The sequence below is a fragment of the Accipiter gentilis genome, chromosome 24, assembly GCF_929443795.1.
Source record: "Accipiter gentilis chromosome 24, bAccGen1.1, whole genome shotgun sequence".
Classification (NCBI taxonomy): domain Eukaryota; kingdom Metazoa; phylum Chordata; class Aves; order Accipitriformes; family Accipitridae; genus Astur; species Astur gentilis.
Genome location: NC_064903.1, coordinates 17,533,617 through 17,548,628, shown reverse-complemented (window position 1 = coordinate 17,548,628; position 15,012 = coordinate 17,533,617). Strand labels below are relative to the sequence as shown.

Here is a 15,012-nt window from a genome sequence, read left to right as displayed (position 1 = left end):
TCTTTTGTGCACTGCCTCTTTTATGCACCTGGCAGGGAATATCTACACGCTTAATCTGTGCGGTGTGTCTCGAGCCTTGTCCGATGGCATAGCCTTGCTTATGGTGTGATTCTGCAGCAAATGCTTGAAATAAAACGTTATCCAAATTGCCATGGAAACAGGGCAGAGCTGGTTATACTCAGTAGGTAAAATAACTAGTCTTACACACAGCTTTATTCAAACCTGGTGAGCTTTGCGCAGCGCTCTTCCACTCTTCTGCGTGGTCCCAAACATTGGCCCAAGGCAGAAGCAGTGTCCGTCCTTCCCACCAGCATGCTGTGTGAAATTTAGCACGTGTTTGGCTGGTTACAAGCAACTGAAGTAGCCCACCTTGATAAGATGCCGCTTGTTAGCGAGACATGGTACAGGGCTGCTTGTGGGCTGCACCTGCTCCGGGGTGTGATTCAACATCCCTCCTCCCTTTGCAAAGGGGGAAGGCTGGTGCTGGGGTTTCGCTACCATTTCAAAGCCAGCATAAGTTAGCACCGCTGTCAGAACGAGCAGGCTGTTCTTCTTCTCCCTGCTGTCTGCTTGCTTGTGCTTCTTGTGTCGGGACAAGCGCTTATATCGCCACGTGAACGAGGTGTGGGAGCTCTCTGGGTTAACTTGCACAGAAAGGAGGGAAAAAGAAAAGATTGATTTTTTTCTTTTTCCTTTTTTTCCTTTTTGCTGGTTAACTGAGTACAGAGCAAAGCATTAGCGCAGTGTGCCTGCCATGCGTGGTGGCCTGTGCTGTCTCAGGACCCTTTCCCCAAGGCGCAAAACTTCTCTACACCATCATGTGACCCTTGAAAATAGCTTAACTTTTTTTAGTGGCTAACACTTGGAGAAAAGCTGAAATTTATGTGTATGTGTGCATACATTGCATCAATGCCAATGTTTGTGGCCCCAGCTGTAAGTGGTCAAGCCCTGTGTTGTAGATTCAGTGCTTTTCTGTATTAATAGCCATTCTGGCTGTATTTGAATAAAACATGAAGCACTGATATGTTCTGCAAATGCCTTGAGAGGTCAAGTCTATGTGGCACTAAAATAAGATCTGTGGTTATGTCCTGTTTTGTAAACACTTATGCCTGTAAGAACTGCTACCAGCAATTGTTCATAATATCCATGTATGTTTGATTGACTCCTTTTTCGCTCCTATTGACTTTAATTTTTTTGCATTTTTTGAAAACTTTTACATTTCACTTTCTGTTTTGATGTATGCATTCAGATCTTGACAGCCTTTGGTAAGCATCCCTCCCATTCATTGCCATCATTTGGATTTATATACAGTATCTGCTTTTCTTTGTTGTACATAGTCACTAGTATCTGCAAACCAAACCAGATGAAAAAATACCCATTGGTGCATTCTGCAAATGGGACTAAAACGAGACTATGAGCAGAGGTGTTGCGAGAAAGCAGAAACTGAGTAAATTACCAAGAAATCGTGAAATACAGGTGGTCCAATGACTTGTATCCTCAATCGACATTGCTGTTAGTAGGAGGTTGTACCTGTCACTGTCCCAACTCTGGGTCACCCATCCGTGTGGCACTGCATGGCACAGGGTAGCGTAGCGGGCGGCGAGTCTTGTGGGGTGCCCGGTGCCTCTCTGAGTATCAGTCCCCCGTAGCAGTCGCTCCATCCTGTCCTTCGCCTCCGGTCCCTGCTTGCACCCCTGTCCTCACCATCATTTCTGTGCCTCTCCAAGGAGATGGACCGAGACACCTGTGGCAGTGTAATGTGTTTTTCAGGTTTTTGGGAATTGGACCTTTGGGACGATTGTTTTCACCGTGCTGGTGTTCACCGTCACCCTGAAGGTTAGGAACTTCCTTCCTTTTTTCAGTCACTTATTGCAGTCATTTTCCAATGCGTGTGCATGTGCTGTAAAATCGGGCAGTAAATGTGTTAAAGATGAAGTTTCTATGAAAGTTTCCCACCACACTTAGATTCTCTCCTCTTCCATAGAGGCAAAACTTGCTTACTGACCACTGTCCTTTGTGTAGTCTGTGGTCTGTATTCCTGGGCTGTGCTGGTCTATAAGTGTATGTTTTGGTTAAATAGTTTTCCTATTTTTTGCCCTCTTTTGAGAACTCCAGTTGGTTTTGGTTGACTTTTCCCCATGCTTTCACCCCTTGGCATTCAGTTCCAGCAAGAGGAGAGGGACAATAGAGAACTTGGGTTTGTCCACCTTGTTTCAGCTACCCCTAAGCACCGGAGGAATAAAACAAAAGCACATCTGTCAAATAATAAGAGCAAATCTGCTCTGTTTTACAGAGCTTTCCAGAAGGCACAGTTTGCATAAGACCTTACAAAAGGTCTGTTATGTTTGGTTCAGGACAGCAGGTGGTGGCAGGAGGCAATTTTACAGTCCTTGTAACCTTTAGACATTTCTTCCCTATAGCATCAGAGGTTGCATCAAATTTATTCTATTAAAAAGTGTCAGTTACAATTAGAAACTCACCGTTTTCCTGCTGACATTGTGCCAACCTGTAGATATTGAAAACATTTTCCCTGGTGCACATATGCGGAGGGGTGGCTGTTAGGAGAACCTTCAATCTTACTGTAAAAGCAGTCTGAAATTTCATATAAATACAGTCAAATACACTCTGCATCTAATGCCTGTTTTGTCTATTTTTTTTTTTCACACAGCTAGCATTAGATACCCGATTCTGGACGTGGATGAACCACTTTGTGATTTGGGGCTCCCTTGCCTTCTATGTGTTTTTCTCATTCTTTTGGGGAGGAGTCATTTGGCAAGTATCTTCTCTTCTTTTCACAGTGCTTTCTTAGGGGAATGCCCGGCACTGGCTTTGCAGGGGATGTAGCTGCAGCAACCCCTCATTCAGGCTATCCAGAGATTTAAGGATGGCAAGGTCTGTGCAACCCATGCTCCTTTCTCTACTGGGGAGGGAAGGGATCTCTCCATCCAATGCCTACTAAAAGCCAGTGCTGGAAGAGGGCTGCTGCGTGATGTTCGAAGAGGTCTGACAGCCTGATCGCCAGCCAGGGTGCTCGCCTTTGGCAAGAGGTGGTTTGCGTTTCTGCCTTCAGGGTCATTTCTGGTGCTGAGGCCCTTGTCTTCATTGGGAGGTTCTGGGGTAAATATTTCAGGATCTGTTTGTGCATGTGGATGGAGAAGGAATGAAAAATTGATGGTGGAAAGAAACCCAGTGATACAGAAGGAAGGAACAGACGAGGCAGGTGACAAAGCAAGAGGACCCAGCACTCTGGGGCAGCTTAAGAAGAAGAAATAAGCAGGAGAAAGTGCAGATCCTGCTACTGAAATCCTGGATCTGAGTAGAAGAAGAAATTCTCATTGATTTGAGTGCAACCAGCATTTTAGGCTTAATGTCTTGCAAAAGCAGGCAAGCAATAGTATGTTACAAATATTAGTTTTCTGTTTCCCATGCTGGAGTAGATGTTCATGTTGACGTTTGCAGTATCTCCCATTTTACAACTTTGCTTTCCTGTGGGCTAGTGCCATGGGTTATTGGCTAGATCCTTGACCCAGCAGCCTGCTAATAAAGATGTGGAACTGATGTAAATATTTTAATCGAGGGTCCCAGGCTTTAACTCTTCAGTGTTCCTAACCAACAGATACAGATCTGTGATCTAGCCAGATCTCTCTGCTGAAATGTGTGTTTTCTCCTGGTGTGTTTAACTTGCATAGCTCAATATTTTTGAGTTAATGCTAAGCAACAACTGCTTTGGGATCCTTGTCATCAGTTATTTGAGGCATTTTTCACAAGCATCTGACAGTTCCCCTCCATCAAGGGAGAGAGGAAGAGGCAAATAACCTATTGGGACCAGGAGTCTCTGGATCTCCACCATAAAAAACAAACCAGAAGCTATAGCAAAGTCCAAAGCTGAAATAAAATTATGTGGGTTTTAACGCGGTGAATAATTTATCTCTCAGTAATAGTAGCAAAATTGGTGATAGTAGCAAAATTCAAACCACTCCCTGTCCCAAAGTGAAACAGATGTGGAAGATGCAAAGTACATCCTCTAAGGTGACAGGACAGTCCTCCAGGACTAGCACAGTTGAAGACAGGAGATGTGTTGGGAGAAGGATGGAAAGTATTTCTGTGCAGGCTGTATCCATCTCCATCTGAAAGGGAGGCATTACTGGTAATAGTTTGATCTGAATCTGCCTTTGATTCTCACCTTCTTGGGAAATTTGTGTTAACCAGAATTTATTTGTATCCTTTCTTTTTCAGGCCTTTCCTGAAGCAGCAAAGAATGTATTTTGTATTCGCCCATATGCTGACTTCTGTTTCCACGTGGCTGGCAATAATCCTCCTGATCTTTATCAGCCTTTTCCCAGAAATTCTTCTAATAGTTTTAAAAAATATAAAAGAGAAAAATCATCAGGTAAGGAACAAGATGGTGTATCGCGCTGTATTTTTAGGAAGACCTCTCTTAATCTTAAGCACGAGATGAACCCTAACAGTACCGTGTACCACTTGCATCTTGAGGAAGGCTTTCTAAGAGCCTCATCTTGCTCTTTCACATGCCAGAAATGTCAAGAAGCTCATCTAAAAATACTGCCTAGATTTGTAGTGAGGAGAGACTCAACCCGTGCCTTTCCTTAGTTGCCTTCACTGGATGGAAACCTGTCCTCTCTTATAAAAGTACAGTAACCTTTTTCCAACCTGAACTGAGCATCAAACCCACCATATCGTGTCCTGAAAAAAGCTGCTGCTTTTTATGTCAAAGACAACGTCTACGATGTTCCCCTTGGGTATGTTCTCGGGTGCTGGTGCAGGGGGAACAGGGTCAAGTCTTGTCACATCTGCCCACCCCCCTTAATAACCGAGAGCTCGTACCATGGCGTTAGCCTGCAGTGTCTAGGTCTCCTTGAAAGCTGTTAAGAAACCTGACAACTTCCCTCCGCTGCTGGGGAGGGGGGCTTGTTTTAGAAGTGTAAACCATCTCTGAAACGTTTTCTTTGTCACTCCTGCAAATGGTGAATGCCGGCACTGCCGGGCTCACGACTCGCACTGTGCCAAAACGCCCACCCTGCCCCTTGCTCTCTGCTTGCCCAGAGGTGCTGAACGCCCCCGCAGCGCCGTCCCCAACCCCAGGCAGCACCTGCTCACCCTCCGCTGCTCCCTGTGCCTTCCCTCCCTCCTGCAGCCCCTCTCTTTCCCCCTCCAATGTCAGCAAGTCCTGCCTTGGGTCAGCACATGGTGTATTGCCAGCTGGCCCTGGCCTCTGGCCATCACGTTTGCACGTCCTTGGGGCATGGCCGAAGGGACAGGGGCCAGCGCTGCTGGCACGGGGTCACCCCCCACCCCGTCCATACCCAGCAGATGCTGGCAGACTGGGTTTGGCCAGGGTGCCAGGGTGGCTGGAGCCAGCCATCGCTCTGTCCGGTGGTACGGCTGCAGGATTTGGCCAGCGTAGAGGTAGGAGCAGCGTGCAGAAGTGGCTTCTGCCGTGCCCCGGACCAGCCGTGTGGTACTGGCAGACTGGTGCTCAGCTGGTCTGACTGTGTCCCAGGAAACCATGGGAAGACCTTCCCAATACTGAGGTTCAAACCAGGCTTTTCTCCTCGAAGCTCTGGTATCCCATGAGGTTTCAGTGTACTTTCCTCACCTGGGATAACTTGTTGTCTTTGGTCCTTATTTATAAATTATTATTATCTCGATTTAAAAAAAAAATAAAATAATCCAATGAAGTAGTAAAGATTTTCCTCTCCCATAACATTTGAAATACAATTTTGGCACAGTATCAGTGAAGTAAAACGTGTGTCTGCAAGACAAAAAAACCCACCCAGAAACCCAAACCATTAAAGTTGAAAGCAAGAGAGGCTGTAAAAGAAGTATGGTTGAATTCTTTGAGGCTTCATGTAATTTATTCCAGTTAAGTATGATTTAATAGTTTCTAGCTTGACACCCCTATTGAATAGGTTGGGAGCAAGTTGCTTTCAACTGTGGACATAGGGCAGTTCAAGGACAGTGACCTGGCACGGTGACCTGGGGGTTTCTGAGCCCCAGCGCAGCTCCCCTGAGAGGTGACCCATTTTTGCCTTCAGCTGTTGGCTAGAAGATCCATTCCCCATGCAATACTTGCTTTCAAGAGTGCTTTATATGCATTAAAAAAAGGCTCTTGTGAAATCGTTTAGCAAAGCAAAGTGAGTCTCAACTAGGAAAAGTCTCTTCGTATGTGCATACCAAACTAGACATAGGCTGAGCCATATTTAAATGTACATTTTGAGTAAGAGCTTTATAAAGTGCCTGAAGCAGATACCAGCTTTAGATGTCTGTGTCAGTGGTCAGACACTGAAGTGAGTCACCTAATTTGTAAAGGCATCTAAGACCAGGTAGATGATTTCAGATCTAGACCCTTTCTGACAATCCTGACCTTAATATTAAAAAAACCACCAAACACCAGTTTCCCAGGGGGAGCATTAAATTAAAAACAAGATTAGCGATGGTATTTAGGTGCCTGAACTGCTGACTTGAGAGCTGAGGGTCACTTCTGGAAGGGGAGGATGGACTGAGGCCAGGTCGATGGGTGTTTGCCCTTGACCTCAACGGGACCAGGTTTCACCCCAAGTTCCCTATAACCCAGCCTGTCAGCTCTGCTCAGTCTTTATTAAATTTTCTGTGTGGAAATGCTTTGGTGTTTTTTGGTTTGGTGTTTTGGTTGTGTTGGTTTTTTTTTAACCTGCAAGGCGCATTTGTGTTTTCCTTGGTTTCTGCCTTTCTCTTTCTTGTACTGCAATTTTCTGTCTCTTGTGCTGTTGTGAACTAGGTAACGAAGCGCCTTCCTTCCTCAGGAACATCCACTATCTTCATGCTTTCTCAAACTTCCAGCAATCACAGCTTTTCTTGGAGTGAATAAGGTGATTTCCTTTCTGAGTCACTATGTGTTGCTTGCTCTATTGCTTTTTTCCTCCTTCTAACGCCTAACTCCTGAAAACCCCTGTTTAGATTTGCTGACCCAGCAAAGCCCTGCTTCCCCCCCCTCCCTGCTTTAATTTAAATCTTTTGCTTAAATATTTCATCTGTCTCTTCCCCTTTGGTCTCCTGCCACACCTCAGGTGGGTGAGCTGGTTGTGCTGGCGATGTCCAAGTGAGGTGGACGTAGCCGGTGCTGGTTACACTCTTCTTCCCCCCTGTAGTTCTGTGTGTTTATGGACCAGATACAAACTCCTTTAAAGTGTGGGACCAAGTGGACTCGATTTTAATCGTCTTCTGGATGACTTGGCAAACAGTTCAGGCTTGTTTGATCTAGGAGGAGCTCCCCAAGTGCCCCTCTTGCCCAGTCCATCCCAAGCATTAGTGCTACCGGTGCTGTTTGTACAAGTGAATAAGCCACTGCATGCAACCCTCCCAACAAGGGATTAGTCTTGGACTTGTCCACTGTGGGGATGGTGGGGCTACCCCACAGCCCAATGCCTTGAAAACATGTCCCTAGCGTTTGGTTTCACTGCAGATCTCCACTATTACTCACTATTTGAAAAATACCAGTTATGTGGAGGTCAAGGATGGCTTCCTCCTCCCTCGAAAGCACCTGTAACATAAACCCCCAAGCCTGAAGTTAACCATTTCAGGAACCAGGGCTGGCTTCTGAATACCCTTGTGCCTCTTGCACTGCAAAACCCAGCCAGTGTTAATCACCGTGGTATCTAGGGAGTATGTGTTGCTACATCCCTTATGATGGGACTCAGCTGTAAAAAGGTGTGGGGGTGCGTGTGTGTGTCTTACGTTGTTCGATCATTAGGCAGGGGCAAGTGTCGCGTGTGCTATAAGTCTCTTTGCCTCGCTGTTGCAGAGCAGCAGGAAGGCACCTGATTCATTGTCGGCCAGACCTTCTGTCAGACCACTTCTTTTAAGAACATTCTCAGATGAGTCTAATGTGTTGTAACAGGTACCCTGTCCGAAGGAGTTGGGATGGTTTTAAAAGGCATCGATTAACCAAATGTAACCTCTCCAAATCAATTAAACTGTGGTTCTTGTAATCCTCTTGACTATCGGTGTGGGGCACCTGTCCTTGTGGAATGGAGATGCAATGCTTGGGATGCATTTTAATTTGAGGACGTTCGTTGTCTTATCCAACCTCTTCAGAATCCCATGTGTGGACAGATTCTCTCAAACTTGAAATATTTTGCAGTACGTAAACAAATCTTTCAATATCACTGATATTTTAGTCTAATGTTAACAGAAAATTTAATCTGAGAATGCAGTCGGTGAATCATGCTAACAGTGGTTATAAAAGCTAATGCTGATGTATTTACAGTGAAGTATTAAAATCTCAGCTATTAAAATGATTCCAGTATTGCATCTGAATTGTACCAAAATACCTTTTTCTAGGGTGCATGCTCTTCTGTCAGATAGAAATAAGTACATTTTAATTCATCTGCATAGATTGAAACTAAATGTGTGTACTTGTCTATGTATGTCAACATACAGTACAGCAGGCATGTCTCTGTGTCCATATGTATATATGCACACAGAGAGCATCCTAGCACAAGTTTACTTGATTTTAAACATCGTAGTAAGCCGATAGCAGAATAAAAAAAGTAAAAGTGCCTAACTAAATTCACAATTTCACTTCTAGTAAGATGTTATATAGCTGTGTGGTGTCTGCTGCAAACACAAAACTGCCAATTCTCTGCAAATTCTCCTACCTTTATACCCACACCTGTTTCTAAAGAAATCAGTTTAATCGGAATGGCAGGTCCAACAGCCAGGCTTGCCAGAGCTCCAAATGTATCTGGCATAAATCCGGGTTTCTGCTTGCCTGGGCGTTGTTGGTGAGCCGAGCAGCTGTTCCTTCCCTGCAGACGTTAGGTGGTGCTCTCCACTACCATATACTGGTGCAGACTGGTGCAGGAAGTGGCTGGACTGGGGCAGAATGGAAGCTGCAGGGGACATCAGCGAAGCAGATGCCACTTTTAGACTTTATACGGCATTTTGCAGATTATGCAAATGAATTTATCATCTTATTATTTGTTCCTTGGTTGTGAATGAAATTTGGCACTTTTACTGTGGTCTAATCATTCTTCTTCTCCTACAAAATGTTAAGTATTTTTTCTAAAAATAATAGAGAAAAAGCTTTCTGAGTTTGGGAATGTAATAATTGCAATACACGTGCATTTTCCTTCTGATTTTTGCAGACTGACCCCTTTGATCTGCCTATGTTAGTCTCATACAAACGTATAGAGAATGGTTATGTGAAGACTGAAGATGCTGTTACTAATCTGGCAGAAACATATCCTCTCAGGATACTTTAAAGTGCTCCATACAAACACTGCGTATTGTCACGCTGTAGGAAAAAACCATGGTTTTAACCTAACAGTTCTTTTTAATATTGCCAAGTACAGTAAGCAGCCATGCTGATAAAGCAGTAGCCAGGGCACTGGCCCCACGGTACCTGTTTGTCTTCGGGCTTGTGGCTTCCCTACCCCTCCCCAAAAACATTCTGCAGAATTCGATGTTGTTGGAGGCTGAGAAAGCATCTTTAGGAATTCATCCAAAACAGCGTGAATTGAAGTGCAAGAGAGCAATGCCAGCCCCATTTCACACGGGGGCTTCCTCTGCCCGCTGCAGATCTGTCCGAAAGCAGCAGAGAGCTGCTGAAGTCTCTTGCTCTGCCTGACCAAAGAAGTAGCACAGACTTTAAACCCCAAACCAGTTCCTTCCAGCTCCCCAAAGGCACCGGGGAAAGAAAGCCCGCTCCTCTCAACGCAGAAGGCTGGATGCAGCCCTGCGAGCATCTCTGGTGGTGCTGGGGCTGCGACCCCTCGGCAGGGGGCTGCCCCCTCCCAGCGTTGGGTTGCCAGATGCGTGCGGCAGAAATACTTGAAAACTCGGGAGAAATCTTCGCCGACGGTGCAAAGCCTTCAGTTGCGTATCCCTCCTCTGGGTACGGCTGGAAGCGGTCTGCGCTCCCTCCGCAGCCGTGGTATCCGTGCGGAGAGCGTCTGAGCATCCTCCTGCAGCCGGTTTGCTGGTGGGTTTATTCCTGATGGAGCATGAAGAGAAGGTCATTTTCCCTCATGTTGCGGCTGTTGGCGATGGAAGGAAGCTTTTGTGGGGGAGGAAAGAATCTCAAAAGTTGGGCTGTGCCAGACTTTCAGCCGTTTTGCCCGGGTTCCTGTGGTTGTGCTTATGTTGCTGCGCTGTGCAGTTGCTTCAACACTTCAAAGGCCTGAGTGACAGTGTGGTCCTTGGATGATCCCAGGGACACGGACTGTGCCTGTAAACTTGCAGGCATATAAAACTGCATCTTGAGTTATTTGCACTAAGAAAAAAGAAGCCAGTTTAAAAATAAAAGAAAAACATGAACCTGATTTCATTTTACACTTTATTTCGTTTTTAAATTGGCATGTTCTTTTTAAATCTACCTGTACCATGGTCGTGGGAACTTTTCTCTTTAGGTTGCACACAGCAGAGGTGAGATGCCTGACTCGTTTGGTGTTCTTTTTTTTTCCCTCTGATACTTCATATGTGGAAAAAGCAGCTTTTTTTGTTGCGTTAAGTCATAAGCAGTGATGGAGCACCCTGTGTGCCACCGCTGTCTGGTGTGAAGGTCCCCTTCCTGCTGACTGCCCCTGGCCCTGGTGCTCTGCAGAGCGGTGCAGAGGAACTACTGTGAGAAGTGTTTAAGTCTCATTTCAGAAGTAACGAGCTCTACGCTGCAGCTGGGTTTGGCTCCCGCTTGCTCAGGCTTTGTGTCATTTACAGGCAAAGAAACAACAACTTGGGACTAGATAGAACATTCCCTTCATCAAATTTTGCTAACGGCGGACTATTAATTTTCAGAAGAATCGAATCTTGCTCTCTGGCTGCCACCCCTGAGGTCTGTCTTCGACTCCGGTGGAAGCAGGACGCGGATCAGCTGCAGGCAAATTCTAGTGTGCATCATTAAGGACTTTGCGATGGGCCTTACCCAAGTGGGTAAAGGGGTGTGTGCAGTCCCTGTGCCCGGTGGCTGCTGTTATATCACCCAGCATGGGAGGGGACGTATGGACAGGACCACTGTATTATATACGCTGCACTGGCCTTTGTCAACGCAAGTGGTGTGTGTTAGCACCGTGTTAGCAACCGCGGCTCGACTCCTTGCTGCATGCAAGTAAGGAGCTGCACTTCCAGCATGTGTCCCATGGGCAAAGCTTTTTTTTTTTTCTCCCCCCCCCCCCCCTTTTCCTAGTTCATTTCATGGACCTAGAATTCAACTTGCAGACCTTGTCCCATTCTCAACTTTTCTTGCTAAAATGTGGTGCCTACAGATCAAGTATGCGATGAATACAATGAAGATATGCTCTATATGCCAAATCTAACCTTTCTCCTTAAATATACAGTTGCTGACTTGTGTTTACATAACCTTTAAAATGCGGGCACTGAAATGCCCAATTCCTGTGATTCAAAACCATTCCGAGCCCAAATGGTCCCAAGCCTGACACCTTGCTTCTCAGTTTTTGTGTCCTGCTCTACTCTTAGGGTCAAAGTCTGTTCCTGTGAAATTCAGCTAGAGGTTTTGCTGGTGACATCAGTGGGAACAGAGCAAAGCTTGCCATGTATGTGTGAACTGTCCAAATAAAGCCACTTAAACAGACTAATTTCTGCAGTCTGTTTTAAGATGGAGCCTTCTAAGAACCAAATCTTCCCATTTCCAAGTGTCCTGTCTCAGGATGGAGCAAGCCATTGCAATAGCTGTACATTCAAACCCAAGGCACGCATGCTGAAAAGCGGGTTGGAATTAACGTGACATGTCTTGAATAGCGGCTCTTTGGGGAAAATGCAGGTTTTCTTGAGCTTGGATCTTCAGCTAGTGCACTGGTGTAGTGCTGGGGATGCCAGGCTGCCCTGGACCTGCAGAAGAGCTGATCCACATCATTCAGCAATGCTAGAAGTGAAATTCCTGTTGCTGTGGATGAGTGGTGAAATCAGGGGAAACAGGAGACCCCTTCTGGGGTTAGAGAAGGGAAGAAAAAGCGGTGATAGTAACTGTAAGGTATAAGCCAGCAGGATGCTGAAGTGGCAGTAATCTGACAGTGATGCTGTGGTGGTTGTTCATGTACCATAATACACGCTGCACTGTTGCAGTGCTCGTTAGTGAACTAAAAGGTCAGTACAGGCTTATCGGTGGAAAAACTTGAAGGAAAAAAGGCTGGGTTTTTTCATAATAATTCATTGAAGTTTAATCACTGGCTAGTGACACTGAAAGATAAGAAAATTAATTAAGATTCCCTCTGAAACTGTTATGCGATAATGGAGGAACTTGGTGTAGTCATAGCTACTTTTCAAAAACTAATCCTAATCGTTATGAGAATATTATAAATGACTTGGAATTGCATAAAAGCTTAAAATCGAATTTGTATAAACACAGTTGAAAAACTTACCTAGTACTGCACCATTTATCCAATTTCCCAGCTATGGATTTTTTTTAAAAAACATGTAGTATATAGAAAGTGTAAATTATATACAGGCAATGAGAAGATACATTTTCAGCTTCTTGTAAAAAAAAAAAAAAAAAAAGGACCGCAACCTTACATTTTTTTCACTTAAATGCAATTTTATACATTTATGTTGCTTTATATAAAAGAAATTGAATGTGAATGTTACCTTTTATGAATGCAACTTGCTCTTTTTTCATTACAGAAACTTTTGTTTGAAGTAATCAATAAACTTTGGTATGTTGTTCTGATTAATATGTATTTGTTGTCTGTCTTGTCTCCTTGGATGCTCCTAGGCAATAGTTTATAATGTGGGCTTTTCCAAGGCTGTGCTAGGGGGACCATCGGCATTTTCCCTGGGGGGGTAGACAATGCCAGCAAGGCCATATTTGGTTCTCTGATGTGGAGCAGCATTTGTCTAAGGAAATACTGGTTGCTTCTCATATGTTTTTATTTTTCCAGCAAGGTATTAGCAATTCTGCTGGTAACAGCTGCTGCACGTAGCTGGCCTACGTGCTCTAAACCTGCATTCCTCAAAAATAATGTCAAATTAAGAAAGTGAGTCCTGTGAATGAAGTGAATAAATCAATTTACCTTTGTAGAAGAGTTGAACTCTGAGCTTTAGCTGACATTTAGGAACTGGGTAAAAAAAAAAAAAGCAGGTTTATGTGCCTGACTTCCATATGTGCATGAAGAGTTTTTATGCTGTGGATTGGTCCTGTGTGTAGTGGCTACCTGTAATAAGTGGGTCTTTTTTAGTTCAAAGCCTAGAAGCACACAAGTGAGGATTATTCTGTGGTTTGTAAAGTTCCTGGAGCTGGTGAAGTTCAGGCCAGACATTTGCATTGATGAAATTCCAGAAACGCATCAAAACTGTTAAAGCAAGACTCACAGTGTTTGTATAATACACAAGAAAAAATACATTAACTTAATTTTATTTTATTTTATTTTTTTTTTTTTAGGACATTGGTCTGATTCAAACCAAAATGTTTGTAATGAAAAACTGACAGTTTGAAAAATTCTGGTTTGGCTGCCTCGATTTCTTCAGCTCCCATCAGCCACCGGAGGACAGATGGCTGTGCTATTTAAAACAAACTATAACCTTTAAGAAGCAGCTTGTACTATTGGAAACCAGATACACGCACTGAGAATCTTAATAGCCTCAGTGAGTGATAGTGAAAATCATCTGAAGTGCTGGAAAGGGTTTTACTCTGAGCTGGCTGCCCAGGCTGACGGGACAAAAGTAGTAAATTTAAGACGGCGCGGGTCACCCGGTATTTCCGAAAGCGCCGAATTAGCATTTAAAATGCCTGTGTAACCCTTCATTTTAGGAAGGAGAAGCGATGTCACTCTGTGAGGTGGTTTTTAACAAAGGACAGCGATTTTTTTAAAGGTCAGCCTGTTGGCGTGAGGGCTCCTGGCAGGCGGGGGGGTCGCGGTGTCCCCGTCCCTCCCTGTTCCCCTGCAGCCGGGGCAGGAGGAGATGGCGACCGCAGCGTCCTCGCTGCTGGGATCGGGGTTTGCTTCTTAAATCTTCACACGTCTGGGGATAACCTGCTAAGCTGGAAAATACGCTGTGGCCTGGAGAAAGGGCGTGTGTGCACCTGCGTGCGTGTTCCCTTCCAAAACCGGGGGTTGTAACAATAAATAAGGCAGGTCTGACTGACGCAGAGAAAAAGTGAGAGTGGGAGAGCAGAGGGGAGTCCTTTCTCTTGTTCACATTGACATAGCAGGTGACGTGAAGTCCTGGTCCTGCTGGAATCGGTGCAGGCTTAACTGCCTTCAGCGGGGCCAGGATTTCTGCCGGGCTGCGGAGGCTCTGCTTCTCCTGGACCAGCTTGGAGAGAGCCCGCGCTGGCTGGCAGCCCCGGATCGGGGCTGATGCTGCCTCGTGCTCATGAAATCCTAAAAACCCTGTTTATGAAAACCAACCAGAGCTTAATTACTCTCCTGCGCAAGTACTTTGATGTCGCTATGCTTATTCCAGAAGTGAGCAATTCCCTTCAACATCAGCTTGACTCCAAACTGTGTTTAGCCAGCTCTGTTTTTCCAGTTCTCAGCACCACCCTAAAAAAAACCTAAAGCCCTTCTGGCCCGTTTTGCCCGTTGGAGTTTGGGCATGGAAGACCAAGAGGCTGCTCCCCATCGCAGCTGGGGCTCGGGGGCTAAACAAGGGGCACGGAGCAGACGGGCAGGTGAGGAGAGGGTCAGTGGAGGAATCGCCTGGGAAAGCTGATGGGGCTAACGCGATGGCGCGGGGCAAAAGTGTTTGCAGCGGCCTTCCAGGTGGTGTAGCAGGAAAAATGGGATTTGGGCAAGCCAGGGAAAAACATTGCAAGAGCTGAGCCCTGGAGTGAGGAGAGCGGGGCTGAATCTTGGTGAAATTATCTGGCACCCGCAGGACCGCGTGTGAGAGCTGGGACAGAGGGCTGTGTTGAGGGGGGACAAGTTAAATTACCCTATTTAACCAGAAACTCTTTTCCCCAGCAACTGTCAGAGGAAGGGTGTTTCTGAAGGAGAGACTAGGAGATGGGATGGACTGAGCTGACGGTGACAGATGGGTGTTTATCACGACGCTTTCAGG

At 45.4% G+C, this 15,012-nt stretch overlaps 1 protein-coding gene across 3 annotated transcripts in view; it reads left to right on the top strand.

The window, feature by feature from the left end:
- The window catches only part of ATP11C (ATPase phospholipid transporting 11C), a 58,584-nt gene extending 45,905 nt beyond the window's left edge, over window positions 1–12,679 (top strand). Inside the window, exons 26-30 of one of the 3 annotated variants that reach the window (XM_049827204.1) lie at window positions 1,771–1,836; window positions 2,669–2,772; window positions 4,237–4,390; window positions 7,802–7,897; window positions 9,147–9,280. In XM_049827204.1, coding sequence (XP_049683161.1) covers window positions 1,771–1,836; window positions 2,669–2,772; window positions 4,237–4,390; window positions 7,802–7,894 — 417 coding nt within the window. In that variant the 3' untranslated portion in view covers window positions 7,895–7,897; window positions 9,147–9,280. Of the gene's footprint in view, window positions 1–1,770; window positions 1,837–2,668; window positions 2,773–4,236; window positions 4,391–6,778; window positions 6,870–7,801; window positions 7,898–9,146 lie in introns of all 3 variants that reach the window. The other 2 variants (XM_049827205.1, XM_049827203.1) reach the window with 2 other exon arrangements.
- Window positions 12,680–15,012: the final 2,333 nt, after the last annotated feature.